The following is a 17412-nucleotide window of genomic DNA, read 5'->3' on the forward strand; positions in this document are numbered from 1 at the left end:
AAAATTATTACCTACTTAAACAAACTTAAAAGGATTGTAATGTAAAATTATTACCTACTCAAACAAATTTAAAAGTATCATAATGTAGAATTATTACCACGCACATGTATGCGCAAACCAGTGTAAAGCAATTGTGTCTCTGTCTGTCTCAGCTTGTGATTGAAGAACTACTTAATTTCAATTTAATTATATATTTTGAACACTATAGAACATGAATCGCTTCAAAGACGTGCAGGAGCAGTACTTTGACCCTGACGTTGGCAAAATTGTACGCCTTCTCGTAGCTGCGCATGCGCATAACAGGGTGTAGCGTACAATGTGAATATTTGAGACGGTGTACAATTTTGCCAACTCCAGAGCCAAACTACTGCTAAACTGAAGATTCTTGGAAGTGCCAACAAGCAATTCATGTTCTTCATTGTTTAAAATATATAATTAAATTGAAATAAAATCAGTTTTTTTTAGGCTGCAGAGAAGAAAACCCAAGCAATCCCATGGGACATGTCGATCGTTGTCTTGTGACCGCAATTGTCCATCAGTCCAAATTTTGTTTGAAAATTATTCCAGACAGGAAACTTCCTGTTTTTAGTGACTTAAGAAAAGTCACAAACAGGCAGGAGTAACTTACTTCAGGTGGAGTAAGACTGCGTATCCCAAATGAATCAATGGCAGTAAACTTCTGATTTGAATCCTTGGGTTTTCCTTTCTTTTATTTCAATTTAATTATAAATTTTGAACACTGCGGAACATGAATGTGCTTGTTTGCACTTCCAAAAATATTCAGTTTAGCAGTATTTTGTCCCTGGATTTGTCAAAATTGTACACCGTCTCGACGAATCACATTTGCAGCTCACGTTCTCCTGGTGGTGGAGGAACATCGATATTCAGACAAAATGGTGGCACCCAGCGATACAACATCTGAGCTCACTCCATCCAAAAAAAAAAAAAGATCTGTCTGTTTAGTGTATCTTTGCATACAGAAACTAGAACGACACTCGAAAGAACGCATACTTCATCAGGCTGAACAGTTAACGTTTTGTATCCCACTGATGGGCTGGATCTGAATCCAGACTTGAAACAAAACCTCATCAGCTTGTTTTTGTCACCGACCAAACTCATCCACCAAGTTTTGTCATAACTCGTCCACAACTTTTGGAAATATCTTGCAATATTAGTAATAGTTTTTACCCCCAAATCTCAATGGTGAAGAATCACTTAGAAAACGATCGGATCCAAATCTTCACCAAAATAACATTAATTTGTCCTTGTCACCCACCCAACCTGTCCACCAAATTTAGTCCAAATCTGTCTAACTTTTTGAGATAACCTGCTCATTCACAGTCAGACAGGGGTGAAAACGTAACCTCTGTCCAACTTTGGTGGCAGAGGTAAAGATATGCATGGAAAAGTTTTCATGCTTCCTGGTTGTCAGAGCTATTTTAATTATTTATAAAACAGATTTCAATCTTTTTGGTGTGCCGAACAGGCTGCCAGAAGCTCCACATCTTGGCTAAAAAAGGGAGTGGGTAACCTTTCTGTCACTTTTTTTATTTTATTTCCTCAAGACCATGTGGAGTAAAGTGTTCTATAGAAACTCTAGTTGTCTTAACTGCTGGTGCAGTGACTCGTTAGTTAATGACTTGCTCCTGCATTCATTCTCAGTAGGCCTGCAGGACCCCTGTTGGAGCGAAACCCCCCAGAATACACCACATTTTACTCAGTTGCCGAGTGGCTGGAGGCCATCAAGATGGGCGAGTACAAGGAGAACTTCATCAACGCTGGCTACGTGTCCTGGAGCTCTGTAGCACACATGACGCTCGAGTGAGTGATTTCACGGAAACTCTAATTGGTGATCGTCACTTCAAAATATAATACCACGTGGGCAACCCCAAAATCCCATCACTTACGGACTTGCGTGTTATGCTTCTAAGGTCAAAATAAAAGCAAGGAAAATGTAATTTGTACTGCCGTGCTTGTAACCGTGACAAATGATTCCTCTCATTGAATCATTTGTAACAGATGGGTGAGCCGGCGAATAAGTGAAATAAGCAACAGCGCTGGGTTTGCTTTCATTATCCACATGTGGGCTTCATTCAAACTTGACCGAGTATCGCGACAACGCAAAATGAGACTTTAAGAGAAAGGTATCGAGTACTGTATAGCGAAAGATGATTTCATTTGCGTTTCTTTTCATAAACTTGAGCTGCGAGATTGCTCAAGTTTGGCTTGCATCGGAAGACAATTTAAAATGACGTTCTTGACCATATTTAAGTCGCCTGTCGGTATTGTTAATGCGCGTTGCACGTTTCATGCTCTTGCATTGAAAGTGAATCAAGATTCACTTCCAGTCGCTCAAAGTGTGTCAAAATGGCAAAGATGTACACATCTCAGAGTTTCAAGCTGGGGTTCTTATACTTGGCATAACCAGACACAACGATGTTTTCAATTTGCAAAATTAACATGGATACAAAAACATATCAGGAACCCCATCTGAGACCTCAAAGGTTTTCTTCTTGTTATGTTTACATGTTTTTATTTAATTTCCCCCCCCCCTCATTTTCTGCCAAGTGATCATCAATGCTGAATGCATGCCTCCCTTCTCTCCCACTTTAGGGACCTTCGGCGTGTGGGTGTGACGTTGGCTGGGCATCAGAAAAGGATTATGACCAGCATTCAGGCACTCCGGACGCAGATGGGCAACACGGCATAGGCCAGAGGGTTGGCGCAACCTCCCGCCGGCGTGCCTTACAATCGAGGGCTTGGAACTTGAACGAATTTCCTCTTAAGAAGCCAATGGACCCTTCGCTGTGCCATTCTTTTTTTCCACTGAGTATCAAACTGGACTTTTTATACTGCAATAGCCATTGGCAGGATGCATTTGTGCTTGGTGGATTTCAACAATCCACTATCAATGAAAGGATGTACATAGACTTTTGCAAGTCAGAAAGGTAACGCTGGACCTGTCAGTGATACCGAGTGACCCCATCACATCCTACTGTTTAAGAACAATCTGCAAATCTTTGCCAAAAGCTGGATTTGCAGGTATGAGGCCAAGATATGAATATGACTGTGATTTGGCAGGCAAATCCTAATGAAGCTTTTCATTTGGTTGATTTTGGTCGATTATTCATAGTGAATCGTATATTTTGGTCACTGTGGGGGCAATGGGAATGATTGGAGGCGAGCAATGCATGGTAAGGATGCTGGGCCGGATGCCCTCCCCTTACCCTGGCTTTGATGAAGGTGTGTACCTGTTTACAGCCTCACGTTTTGTATTATATTAAGATGTGTATGCATTTATATTCTTCATTTTTTATCATAAACAAACACAAAAAGTGCACTTAAGCATTCATCCATTTGGGTTCAGTCTTTACATGTTTACTTGCTGCAACTCATTGCTTAGAATGTGTTTGAAGCAAATGGTCAGCAAAGTCTATCCAATGAAGTTTGATTTTGAGGATCTGTTGGGTGTAGAACTCAAGGTACTTATTTATTTTAACTTATTTCCTGTACATTATTTATGGAAATGGTATCAAACAACTATTTTGAGCATCCATACTGATTTGTTGTACCTATCTGGCTTTTGTATGTTTTTTCAATACCAAAAAAAACTTCAAAGAACTTCTTGTGTGTTGAATTACCTTTGGAAAGAAATAATTTAAAATTGTTTAATGAATGTGAAGGAGAAGAATAAGAAGGGGGAAAAAAATAACATTGGCTATGAATCAATTTTTTGAAATAGCCTTGAGCAATCACATGCACTAATGCTTTAAAGTACATAGTTGGATGCTAAATCATGTTAACCTCGATCCAGGTAGAGCGCAGAGTGAGAAAGGACACTCTATTTCAGCATTACACACAAGGGCCAGTATTTTACATCTGAGTGAGATGTATGAACAACCAAAGGGTCATACAGTGGTTATTGTATACACTTGAAAAAGTGATCTTGGAATGTAATTAGGCCAAAGGTTTGAAACAATTCCAGTCCTTTGGCTATCATCCACACGTATGTAGGTATATGTAAATACAGGATGGCTAGGCTTACGCACACTGGCTCTAAGCTGTCTAGCCTGGCTTTGAATCCTGACTCAGCTATAAACTCTCATCCACACAGGCAGAGTGCTTCATCAATGTGTGTGCTTTCCCTCAGATGGATGCTAATCGGGAATCCTGTTTGCAGGCATTGGTTAGTGGCCATTAAAGATCCCGATGGTATCCTTTGTGAAGAGTAAGTGAGCTCTCTCCGGCACTTGGGAGCAAATGCCAAATTTCTGCCCAAACTCCTGCTGGGAAGGCAATGGCAATTAACCACTCAGTAGAGGTAATGCCAAGAAACTGTTACAGAGAATTGGTGCTGCCGAAGCAAAATATGGTACATCAGAATAATATATATATATATATAAAATCGGTTTGATTTTGAAAGCCTTAACATCAAAAAGGAAATTGTACCAAACATCATCTTGATGTCCCAATTGACGTGCCAAAAAAACCCTCGATGGGAGTCGGGCAAGCAGGCAATCGCTCACCATTTGATGATGTTACCACGAAGCTCTTTAGCTCAAAGGCCATGGGCTTGGGAAAATCTCTCCTCTTGCAGCAGGCCGTTTCCGGTGAAGAGCTGTTATCTTCCCTGAGAGACCATCATGACTTGGAGAGAATATCACACCAAGGGATGATGTGGAATAACAATAAACCGTTTGGCAGGTGAGAAAGCAGAAGTACGATGCGGTGCAGTGGCGCCATGCATTCTGTTTTATTCATTGTCTGAGCGTGAGCTGGGGCCAATTCAGCAAGAGCTAGCTAGAGTCCTTAAGTGCTGAAGGGAAGAGCTACCCTCTTGGGAAGCGAGCACCCAAGTACCAATATGACACTTGTCCGCGTCAGTCGACCAATGCTTTATTGCCAGGGGTGTTCTTTTGGGCAGCTTATTCCTGGCATTTGTTATGGAAATGGCTGATCCATAGCAAGCAGGTGTAACTTGTCATTGTGATATTGCCAATGCTTCCTCTCTCTGGCATGTGCATAGTCCATGCACTCAGAATAGCATTCATAATTTAAAAGCTGTATGTGTGTAGCTCAAAACTCTTCTACTTTCACTCTCAGGAGCTTTGCAAAAAGTAATTTACAATATGGTGGAAACTTCATGTACAAACGTCGTGGCTTGGTAACTTAAAGGTGATGAAGAAGAACGACTGGACTGCGAGCAAATCAGTCAGGAAAGGTTTATGAATTAAGCAAATTCACAACAGGCAGCAGCAAGGAGCTTGCAACAGCATGCCAATGGTTTGAGTTTAAATCTGACTTGATCTTAACCCCCTGAAGCCAAGTTGAGTTTCACATCAGGAAAGTGGTCAGAATTGTTTGAGATTTTTTTTAAAAAGTGAGAAATGAACACACTGCACAACCTGCGACACAAAAACAACAAACCGAGGCAGTGCATCATCAGCAGAGGCCTACAAGTCTAATATTTTCGGCCCACCACAAAAAAACAAGATGGTGGCCATATGATGTCGTTTGGGTGCGATGGTGGGTGCAATCAAGCAATCAGTTCCCAACAATGAGTGTACGTTTCAAAAATCGACCCCCGAACAATATAACCCCCAACAGCAGCCATGAGGAGCTGGTGATGGAGACGTGCAACACGTGACGGCTGAAAAGATCTTTATTATTGTAAAGATAATCATCATCTTGCCAAACCGCCAAGTGGGTGGTCGCTCATTCATGCGGGGTTGGAATTAAACACAAAATGATCAGAAAATCCCCCCACATCATCACATTTCGCCCCCACCCCCATGCTCCCCTCCAGCACAACGAATGAAAAAAAAAGGCTCCAAAGAAACCTGATAGCTGAGGAATAGTTTGGGGGGAAAAAAAAAGATCCAACTATTGGGGGAAAGCTGCACGAGAAAGTACTGCGGAACGTCACGACGAAATAACATGTCTCAGACGTGCAGTGCGAGCAATAAACACTTGTCACGGTTTGAAGGGGGTCCTTTGAACCTCGCTGGCTAATTGGGCCTTTCCCGCCGAAATTTTGTCAACAGCGATCCGTCGCCATCACGTGACCCGTTCGCGCGCCCCATTCGGCGGAGGGATCAAAATGTTTTCTCTCGCACTGCTTTTCCCTATTTCAATATAGCATGTATTAGAGCTTCCCGTTCACACCGTTTCGGTTTGTTGTGCTGCGAAGGCGGCGAAGAGCCGCGGGACGCGCAATCACAAACACGTACTAACACTCTGAATGCTTCGGCGCTGTATAATCACGGTGCATTGCTTTGTAGTCTGTGATGATTTTCGCGAGTGGAGTAGGAAGGGAGGGGGGAGGGAGTATTTCACATACAATGATGGTGTTTTATTTTATTTATTTTCCTCACAATCAAACCCACCAGATAACATTAATAAACAAATCGAGCTCGAAGACGAAATGACGGCAATAATAAGAATTGAAGCCCGTGCGCGGTTTATTTTGCTGAGGTGAACATTGTAAAGGATCGCGCCGGTGTGGGCTCATTTCGCCCGTGAAACCCACGCTCGCCAATTTATTTGTCACCGGCTCTTGCACTTCTTTAAATATCCTCGGAGTGTATAATGCGGTAAGTGCCGAGCAGTGTTTGTTTGCGTTCCTTTTTATTGCCGCCGAAAATTGCTGGAAAAATATTCTCACCCTCAGTGGTAAATCTGGGTCCCTTAACTACGGGACTTAATACTTATTGCTCGTCACTGTGGCCATTGTTCTGTAAACAGGTCCAAGCCTTGTGAATTGAACGCGTGATCGACACGTTATTCAATATAAACATTCACAAACGGCCGAAGAAAGTATGGACAATGACAACCCCCCCCCCTCCCCGGTAAAGGGACCTCTGATAGGCGAAGACCTTGGTCCGCAGACGACGGACGGCAGGTTCAAATCCTGTCCTAGCTATAAACTTCCACCCTGGTGTTTCACAGCATCACAGCATGACGGGGTGATTCATCAATGTGTGTGTGTGCGCCGTCCCTCGTACGGACGTTAAGCTGGTTGTCCTGCGTGTTGACTTCCTTTGTGAAGAGTAGGAAAGCTATCACCGTCATTTTAAGCCTGGTGTTGGCTTAATCGGTTAAGGTGGCTGCTTTTGGGATCTTAAGGTCTTGAGTTAAAGTCCCTGTGTCGCAGTCTCGCGTCACCGTTGACCAACACCAGGTGAGTTGACTCAGCTTGTCATGTTTTTTTTTTGGCCAAAATGGGTACCAGGTCACTGTAAACAAGGGGCACTGCATCAGCGGAACAGACGTGCTCCCAGCAATGATGCAATGCGCAGTATGTAAGAGACATATTTAATATTCTTGGCTAAGAGCTAAACTTTGTACAGGAGGAAGAGGGACGGCTTTGTACAAGAAGTAAAACCCAAACAAGTGTGAAGACGACGATGGTTCACGAGTGGTATTTGACGATGGAGATTGTTTCAGAAGTCAAGGATGAGACAATGTGATAATTTTTGACAAAGTTATAATTAATTATAGTGGACTTCGATCAACAGCACTACAAAATGTCGAAAACCTGGTTTTGTTCTACAACTTTCAAAATTTGACCTTTGCATGACCTTTAAAAGGTCACAAAACAATGTTGTGGACGTTAAAAGGCTGTTATGTGAACCACTGTGGAGCTCGTGAACCATTTTCAAACGTCGCCTCCAAAGCCAGTCGCCGACTGGGAATCCTCCGTCGTGCAAAGTCCTTCCTCGGCCCACCTGAGCTCCTGACCACTTACAAAGCTTTCGTCTGCAGCCTGATGGAGTACTGCTCTCCCCTCTGGGCTGGTGCTCCTACCTCTCACCTTTCTCGGCTTCACGCTGTGGAAACCAAGGCATTTCGGATATTTGGCATCTCCCGCAATGATGCTGAGTCTTTGGGCCTCTCACTCAATCACCGCAGGTTGGTCGGTGGTCGTTCTGTCTTCTACCGTCTCCTCTCCAGCCTCGCCCCCCCTTGCTCTCTCTGCGATTTGTCCCCACCACATTTCCACAGGGCGCTCAAGGTCCGCCAACAACTCCCTTCTGGTAAAACTACCAAGATCACGAATCGCTGCTCACCTTCACTCTTTCATTCCTCTTTTTTTCCCACCTTTGGAATAAACTCCCTCACTCTATTCAATCCCATTCTTCCCTCCAGGCCTTCAAAACAGCTGTTCACCACCACCTCTTATCATCATCCCCCATCCAAATCCTTGATCTTTTCTACCCCCGATAATCCACCCAAGTTCACCTCCTTCAAATTCCCTGCTTTCCTTCCTGAAAGTCCCTGTAATGTCCATCTTCCCCATGTTCCCTGTCCCATCCCTCTCCCTTCCACAGATCTCCAAATGTCTCTGTTCCCCACTATTTTGTCCTTCCCACTCCCCTCCTGTCTCATGCCCCCCCTTGATGTGCGTTGTGTGTTAGCTCTCATACGAGCCTCGGCAAGGTATAAAAAAAGACAAAATAAAGCAGTAATGCACTTGATTCATTTATTCGGGCGAGCATGGGTTAAAGAACTCCACTGTACGTTTTATGCTTCAAATTCCCAAATTCCCATCAGAACAGTTATTCCAAAAACGGGCAACGAGCGCCTTTCCCTCTGACTGTCTCCGTATGCGAGCTGTGGGAAAAGCAATTCACGAGCATCAAAAGTTGAGCAACTTGTGTGTGGTTTGGCGGGAAAAAAATAACCAAACCACAGCGAAACATAATCACAGCTGGATCAACCAAAGAGCATGGAGCTCGCCTTGGTGGGAAAAAAAGTGTGTTGAATGTCTGAAGGGTGAAACACAAATCGCAAAACTTCCTTACTCGCTCAACATGTGCACCCAATAACGGATTAGTAGATCAGTTGGGAGACGTGAACGAAAATAAAACAAACGAGCAAGCAGGATAGCCCTCATCAGGCACATTGCTTGGAATCCGGTCCAATTGATACGTCGCCCTTCAGGTCTTTGTGTTCATAACGAAATAACGATAATGATCCAACGATGATATAATATAATAAACACCATGACACGTGTGCGATGCGGAGGAACCCACACAATATGTTGTTCGGCTGAATATACACGGCTTGTGTAATGGAAGGACGTGCGCAAAAGGTGAGCAACGCGTTTGCTGGAGATGAACAGCTTCATTAGATTGGTGTATATCGTAATCACAGGGAGACAGTTATGATGAATTGCGTGCAAGGTGGAAATGGAGGGGTGGGGGGGGACGGGGGTCGGGGGTCTGGTTGGTTGAGAGGTGAAGTGACTCTCCAGTCGCCAGACGAAAATCCACCCTGCCGGCGCCAACACATGAAAGAGGTCCGTGAGGGAAACTTGTTACTGCCACTCACGCCCTCCTTCCCTAACACCCGCACCATTTGGGATGTAGAGCACCAGAAGGCTCAGTTCCGGACGTACGTCCGCTCCCCGCCAGGAAGAAAGGCGCGGTGTAGGTGAAGGTCAGGCCTCGGGTGGGAGAACATTGTGTGGCTTGGAGTTGTTGGCCTGCTGCTTGTCACGTGGCTGCACAGAGGCAAGGCATTGGATCCAACATGGGTAATTAATTTTTTTGCACACACACCTGTGGAGTATTGGCTGAGGTTTTGGCCAATATTTGTTTGGCAGCTTAGATTTTTACATTGAAAGGCTTAATGGTGTCTGTCACTGCCATGGTTTTGTGTGTGTATATATATGTGTATGTATATATGTATATATGTGTATGTATATATATATATATATATATATATATATATATATATATATATATATATATATATATATATATATATAATATAACTACAGGTCAAAAGTTTTCGAACACCCCCATTTTTGCAGTTTTTACTGAAATTTAAGCAGTTCAAGTCCAGTGAATAACCTGAAATAGTAGAAAGCGAAGCGGTAAACTGCCAGAGGTTAAAAAAAAAAGAAGAAAGTTTCGGTTTCCAAAAACTGAAAAATAATGTAAATTTCAGAGTTATTAAAAAGGCCCTTTTCAGGGAACAAATAATGGGTTAGCAACTGCAGCTGTTCTGCAGCAATGGAACTAAATTAAGCCTTGAAAGTTGATGCAAACAATTCCTACAGGTGTCCCAACTTTTGTTGATTAGTTGCAAACCCTCTGTCTGTATAAAAGCAGTGTTGGAACAGACTATGTTGCTACACCCTCTAAAGCATGATTTGGACAAATTACACTGCAGGAATAGAAGTAGTATATTTCTCTCATAATGGCGAGAAAAAGACAATTAACAAAGGAAGACAGACAGACCATTATAACCCTTGAAAGTGTTGGTCTTTCCTTTGGAGAAATTGCAAAGGAAGACAAGGTGTCAGTGAGTACAGTTTCCTTCACCATCAAAAGGCACTTGGAAACCTAAGGAAACTGACAGGAAGAGGTCTGGCAGACCCAAAGCCATAACACAATTAGAAGACAAGTTTCTGAGAGTCAACAGCTTGCGTGATAGGCGGCTCACAGGATAGCAGCTTCAAGCACAGCTTAACACTGGTCGAAGTAAGGAAGTCTCAGTTTCAACTGTGAAGAGAAGACTTCGAGCTGCAGGTTTGACAGGTCGAGTGGCAGTAAGAAAGCCATTGCTAAGATGGCAAAATAAGAAAAAGAGGCTTGCCTGGGCCATGAAGCACCGCCAGTGGACTACTGAAAACTGGAAGAAGGTCTTATGGACCGATGAATCAAAATTTGAAGTCTTCGGTTCATCACGCAGGGTTTTTGTATGCCGCCGATTAGGCGAAAGGATGGTTCCTCAGTGTGTAACACCAACTGCCAAACATGGAGGAGGAAGCGTGATGATCTGGGGCTCTTTTGCTGGATCCAGAGTCGGCGACTTGCACAGAGTAACTGGCACCCTGAACCAAAAGGGCTACCACAGCATTTTGCAGCGCCATGCAATACCCTCTGGTCTACGCCTAGTCGGGCAGGGGTTCATCCGACAGCAAGATAACGACCCAAAATATACCTCCAGGCTATGTCAGAACTACCTTAGAAGAAAAGAACAAGACGGTAGGCTTCAAATCATGGAATGGCCAGCATAGTCTTCAGACTTAAACCCCATCGAGCTTGTTTGTGATGAACTGGACAGAAGGGTGAAAGCAAAGCAACTGACAAGTGCAACACATTTGTGGGAACTTCTGCAACAGTGTTGGGAATAACTTTCCAAACAATTATTTTATTTCAATTGGAGAAAGAATGCCACGAGTATGTTTGGCTGTTCTATCTGCAAAAGGTGGCTACTTTGATGAGTCAAAAATTTAGATTAAATTTTGTTCAACAAAACGATTCCATGATTTCTTTTTTATCTGCAATTGTTTATTTGTTCTCGGCTTTAATTTCAGAGTAAATTGAAAGATCAAACTGCTAAAATTTCAGTAAAAACTGGAAAAATGGGTGTGTTCTAAAACTTTAGACCGGTAGTATATATTTTTATATATATGGTATAAGTGAAAGTCCCTGTCCCCGTGACAGGAAAAGTTTAAGTTAATCTGTCAATTTAAATTATTTCATGGACTTTAAAAAGGTTAATTGTGTTGCACTCTTGGTTTCACTCAGAGCCAAAGTTCTGAGCTGCTTGTTCCACCCACCACAAAATGGTAGTGCAACTTCGGGTGGCAGAGGTTGGATTTGCCTGAAAAGAGGGCAAAATATAGCTATTTTAAATTGTCTGTTACTCCATGAAGAGCTGTATTAAATCTACTTTAATCAAGATGTTCATGTTGATTTGAAAAATTGCTGGAAGGGACAATGGAGTGGCTCATGACTATATTGCATCAAGAAAAGTGAAATGAAGATGTAAAATAACCAATGAGAAGGTTTTATTTTTTTGTTTATTTTTATTGCAGTTTTAATTAATTAATTAATTTTTCCTTCTTTTCAGGGGAGGGGGATGGGTAAAAAATGGTTTGGGTAAAAAAAACCACACAACATGCAACAGATTTTCGATTAGATTTAGGTCGGAACTGGGACGCTCAAGGACATTTATCTTTTTGTTTCTTAGCCACTCCAGTGTAGATTTGGCTGTGTGCTCTGGGTTGTAGTCACACTGAAAGGTGAACATCCCAATTTTAGCTTTCTTTCACAGGGCAGCATGTTTTCCTCTTAGGATTTTTCTCTATTTTACTCAATCTGTTTTCACTTCGATCCTGACAAGTGCCCCAGTCCCTGCTGATGAGAAACATCCCCATAACATGATGCTGCCACCACCATGCTTCACAATGGGGATGGTGTTCTTTGGGTGATGTGCTGTGTTGGGTTTGTGCCAAACGTAATGTTTTGCACTTAGGCCAAAAAGTTCCATCTTGTTTTCGCCAGAACACAAAACTTTTTGCCACATGGCTTCAGAATCTCGAGTGTTTTTTTGCATTCCTCAAACAGGACTCAAGTTGTGCTGTTTTCAATAATGGCTGTGCCTTTGCACAACTTTATCCCAGTGGTCTTTTGAAAGCTCCTCTGACATCATGATTGAGTCTTTGCGCTGATATGCACTACCCAGCAGAGGAAACCTACAGGAACAGCTGATTATATTTTGAAATATTCAGAATCACTACAATTTATCACAGGTGGAGGTCAATTAACTTGGTGTGTGATTTTGAAAGTGATTGGTTGCACCTGAGCTAGCATACAATTCATATTATAAGGGGAGTGGACATTTATCATCCAAGATGTTCTTGTTTTGTATTTTAAATTGATTTTCTGATGTTTGTGGAGTTTGTTTTTCACTTGGAAGTTGTGGGTTACGATGTGTAAATAAAAGTGGGAAAAGTCTGTTTTAATGCAATTTAATTCCAGGTTATAAGGAAACAAAAGGTGAAAATTTTGAAAGGGGGTGTAGGCTTTCTGTAGGCATTGTACATAAGATCTCCCCAAACGCTCAGATAATGGGGAGGAAGTAGAATATAAAAAGGGATGTAAGAGAGGGGTAAAGGAGATGAAGAGTAGGAAAAGAAAGAAAGAGAAGGAGCTAATGTGAATGAAGGAAAAAAGAAATGTATGGAGAGGCTGAAGGGGGGGGGGGGCGCAGGGGAAATGGCACAGGGTTCCCGATTTATAAAAACATTCCACCATTTTTAGACACAATATGCGGATATTTGAGGTGTCACAATCTATATCCAAGGCAACCTGATGTCATGGAGTGTGATTCCAGACGTTTATCTCAGATGAATCACATTTGAGGAAAGAAGCCGTTCACTGGAGTCACACATGAACAAAATGGTAAAATAGCGAACAATCTGGTTGAATGTGGAATTTACACGATTGTAAAGGAAAAGGAGCTTGCAAGTTTCCTGAGCAACTGCAACAAAGAAACCTGTATTATGTTGCAGAACGGTCGGCTTTAATGCAACCCTTTGAGGATATTCTTCTAATCATCGAATTACTGGAAAGGTGTGTGGAACTCTAACCAAATCCCTTCGTATCCCTCTTGGCTTCGGTGCAAGTTCCATTCATCACAATTGTGGAAGCGCTTTGATGGGTGCTGCTGCCTTTCTTTGGTGAAATGACAAACGCAGATGCTTTCGCAAAGATGGAGAAAATTCCTCACGAGTCTCCATTTTCCAAGAGACAATCCTCTTTATCATTTACCGAAACGGCAAAAACCTGCCTGTCCATTCACTTTTCCATTACAAAGCAAACGAGGTTTTGCATCTCACGCCACCATTGTAATCGTTTGAAACCAGCCCACAATCGCTTGCTTTGACCACCACCGTTTTACTTCCAACTTCGGTTTTGTAAAATATGTTTAAACTCATGCAACTCTTCTATTGGTCAATAATCACTGGGAAGAAGGGATGTTTAAAATCTACCTTTCTTGCTGGTTCATTTTCAAGAAGTTTTCTGTTATATGGAAGATCCTGTTATATGGTTCCCGATTCAACTGCCTGATCCTGTTATATGGAAGAGTAAATATTAATGTATGCCAGTTTGCTTTAGAAGTAAAGTTTTTTTTTCATTATTTTAACGGTGATAAATACAGTGCCAAATTGATCCAGCATCCCTGGGTCTAAAATCCCTGCAGTCATGTGAATCCTTCCACGGTCTTCAAATTTGTGATGGCGTGGTGTCATGTTTGCAGTGGAAACATTTAACTCCCTTGGTATTGTATTCATCTTCCTTCCACCTCTAAACTCATTCTCTTGCCAACAGAGTGAACAGCCGTGAAAAAGGTAGCTTGGGACTGTCCATATATTACATAACGAGGTGGTTGGCCCAACATTACAGTCCAGAGCATTGCAGAAGGAGTAAATGATGATGACGATGAGGAGATCATCTAAAATTGCCACAGAATGAACCAGAGAGTTAATAGAACACCTTACCCCACACAGTCTTGAGAAAAACAAGGACATTGGAAGGGTCTTTTAAATTCTGGCTTATTGCGTTTCCGAGCATGATCTGTATTTTCTATCAGCCGGCATTTTGTGTGAATTTCGATATTCCCCAACACTAAGAGAGTGAGCGGCAAACCTGATTGGTCAAGATGATGTAAAATGGCATCATATTTTGTCCAAATACTGCTAAACTGGAAGGTTTATGAAAGTTTGAAGAAGGCGATTTGTGTTCTACAGTGTTCGAGGATATAAGTCAATTGAAATATAATAAAGATTTTAAAGGTCGTAACGTGGCAAGTAAGGTGGTGTTCTACACGACCTTGTTTCACACATTACATTAGTTATTGTGATTCGTACCTATTATTTGTGTCCTTTATATGACATCCCTTAAAACAGCAAGATTCCTGTTTGGAAATATTTTCAATATTGATTGATTGTCAGACAGGCAGACAGACTAAAAAAACCACCTTCCTCCTGTGTACGCATGCACGCACTGGGCAAGATTCTGTACAATTTGCCAAATTTAAAGCCAAAGTACTGCAAAAGTACAGGTTCGTTTTCTGATTCATGTTCCGATTCGTGTTTAAAATATAACATTCCGTTGAAATTAAGTTGTTGCTCGATCATAAACCGACGTCTGAAGACAGACAGACAAAGTGAACCAATTGCCTAACCCCATTTTTCGTTTCATGCATGCAGGGTAATTACATAATACTGTATATGGATGACCACCATGAGTCAGGCTATATTTAAGCAATGAACATTACTGATTCCATTTAGCTTCGACTCCCTGAATTGCATTTGATATGAGAATGGCACTCGGCAGAAAGCAAGCCTCCACCAGGATGAACAGTTTACGTTTTGTACCCCACTGATGGGTCAGATCTGGATCCAGACCTGAACCAAAATCTAATCGGCTTGTTCTTGTTCACCTAATCAACTCATCCATATAGTTTTGTCATAACCAGTCCACAACTTGAAATATCATGTTGTATATCATTGTTGGCCCTATCTCTCAATGACAAAGAATCACTCCAACAAGCACAAATGAGCTAAGATCCTCGTCCTCTTAATGATGACGTCATAAAAACGAATATGACGTCGTTGTGATGTATCATGTTTGCGATAAATTATCTGTGCTAATGCCCGGCTTGGTTCCCGCAAACAAAATTCAAACAGCTTGCCTAGTTTCGGAGATAATGGTATAGGCGATTTCCATTAGCGGCAATATTATGACGTCAACTTTTTTTCTAGGAAGAATTTCCAAAATCGGAGATGGTTACTGCCTGCGCGTGGGCTTTCGGCATATACATGGCAAGTTTCACGAAGATCCCATGAAAACTCTGGGTTGTGAAACAAAAAATGTCAAAAAATAGGAATGACGTCATAAAAATTGATATGACGTCATAGTGATGTATCATATGTGTGGTAATTCATCTCTGCTAAAGCCCTGTTCGATTCTTGCAAACAGAATTCAAAAAGCTTGCTCAGTTTTGGAGATAATTTTTTCGGCGATTTCCATTAGCGGAGATATTTTGACATCAAAACTTTTTTTCTTGGAGGAATTTTCAAAATCGGAGATGGTTCCTGTCTGCGCAGGGTATTTTTACATGTACATATGCAAAGTTTCAGGAAGTTTCGATGAAAACTGTAGGCTGTGAAACAAAAAAGTCCACAAGAAGAAGATGAAGAACAACAACGTGAGTAAGACTTAGAGATCCTCCACGAGGATCTAAAAATTGAATAATTCTCATATCCAGATTTTCACCAAATTCTAATCAATTTGTCCTTGTCACACACCCAACTGGTCCACCAAGTTCTGTCTGAATCAGGTCATAACCTTTTGAGATATCATGCTCACGGACAGACGGATAAACAAACAGAGAAACAGATGTGAAAACATAACCTCCATCCACCTTTGGTGGTGGAAGTAAATATCGGTGCCCCTTTATTTGAATTGCAAGGACATTCGTAGTTTGCCTATACGAGGGGAAAATAAACACAATATGGGATTTTAACCACGGATCTGAGTGTCATGACATGTGTGTAGGAATGTGATGCCAAGCAGGCAAAATTATAACACAATATGGGATTTGAACCATGGATCTGAGTGTCATGACATGTGTGTTGGAATGTGATGCCAAGCAGGCAAAATTATTTTTGAACTGTAGATTAATAGGGCCGTAAATTTTCCTTTTGGGAAAATCATTGTCGAGGTCAGATATTCCACCATATCTGCACATAAAAGAAATAAATGGCTATTTTTATCTTTGTCTGCTGGGGTACTGCTCCCCCCTTCTGGGGTGGTGCTCCTGCCTCACACCTCACTCGACTTCACGCTGTGGAAACCAAGGCTTTTAGAATAATTGGTATCTCCCACGATGAAGCTGAGTCCTTGGGTCTCTCACTCTCTCACTGGAGGCAGGTCGGTGGTCTTTATGTCTTCTACAGTCTCCTCTCCATCCTTGCCCCCTCTGCTCTGTCTGTGATCTGTCCCCCCTATATTGGAACAAACTTCTGCCTCTGGAACAAAATCCCACACTTTCTTCAATCCCACTCCTCCCTCCATCAATCCATTGGGACCATACTCTGTGCAGACCATTGGTGCTGTCTAAGCAGTCTCATTGGTTATTGGGCACAATCCTGAATGAGTTGCCACTCCGACATAGGCACTCCTCCCTCCAGGTCTTCGAAACAGCCATTCACCACCATCTCATATCTTCCCCCATTAATATCTTGATCTTTACTACCCCCATTACTCCACCTCAAACCCACCTCCTTCAAATTTTCTGTTTTCTTTTCTGAAAATCCCTAAAGTACCATCTTGTTTACTCTATGTACCCCACCCCAACCCTCTCCCTTCCACAAATATCCTATTGTCTATGTTTCCCACTATTTTGTGCTTCCCTCTCCTGTCCCTCTTGTCTCCTGCCTTGTTATATGTTTCTGTGTGTTAGCTCTTGCAAGAGCCTCGACTTGGTGGACAAAAACAGGGGGTGTCTTCCCACCCTTTACATTTGTGTATTGAACAATGCCCTTATATTAGTTCATGTCAAACAACTGTTTTCAGGCAAATCATAAAAACGAATGAATTGGCC

The 17412-nt window shown here is 42.1% G+C and overlaps 1 protein-coding gene and 1 long non-coding RNA gene across 21 annotated transcripts in view; both read left to right on the top strand.

Moving 5' to 3' along the window:
* LOC147020355 (ephrin type-A receptor 4-like) overlaps nt 1-3621 on the top strand; it is a 44797-nt gene extending 41176 nt beyond the window's left edge. For 2 of the 3 annotated variants that reach the window (XM_085895666.1, XM_085895667.1), the window contains exons 16-17: nt 1663-1821; nt 2614-3621. In XM_085895666.1, coding sequence (XP_085751792.1) covers nt 1663-1821; nt 2614-2710 — 256 coding nt within the window. In that variant the 3' untranslated portion in view covers nt 2711-3621. The remainder of the gene's footprint in view (nt 1-1662; nt 1822-2613) is intronic. The other variant, XM_085895668.1, reaches the window with a different exon arrangement.
* A 2794-nt stretch (nt 3622-6415) lies between these two features.
* The window catches only part of LOC147020356 (uncharacterized), a 210978-nt gene continuing 199981 nt past the window's right edge, over nt 6416-17412 (top strand). For 12 of the 18 annotated variants that reach the window (XR_015061796.1, XR_015061794.1, XR_015061797.1 and 9 more), the window contains exon 1: nt 6416-6593. This is a non-coding gene — a long non-coding RNA (uncharacterized LOC147020356). Of the gene's footprint in view, nt 6594-8065; nt 9095-9133; nt 9539-17412 lie in introns of those variants that run through there. The other 6 variants (XR_015061782.1, XR_015061789.1, XR_015061790.1 and 3 more) reach the window with 6 other exon arrangements.

This window comes from Eptatretus burgeri, chromosome 9 (assembly GCF_056783735.1).
Source record: "Eptatretus burgeri isolate ZD-2024b chromosome 9, Ebu_testis_v1, whole genome shotgun sequence".
NCBI lineage: Eukaryota > Metazoa > Chordata > Myxini > Myxiniformes > Myxinidae > Eptatretus > Eptatretus burgeri.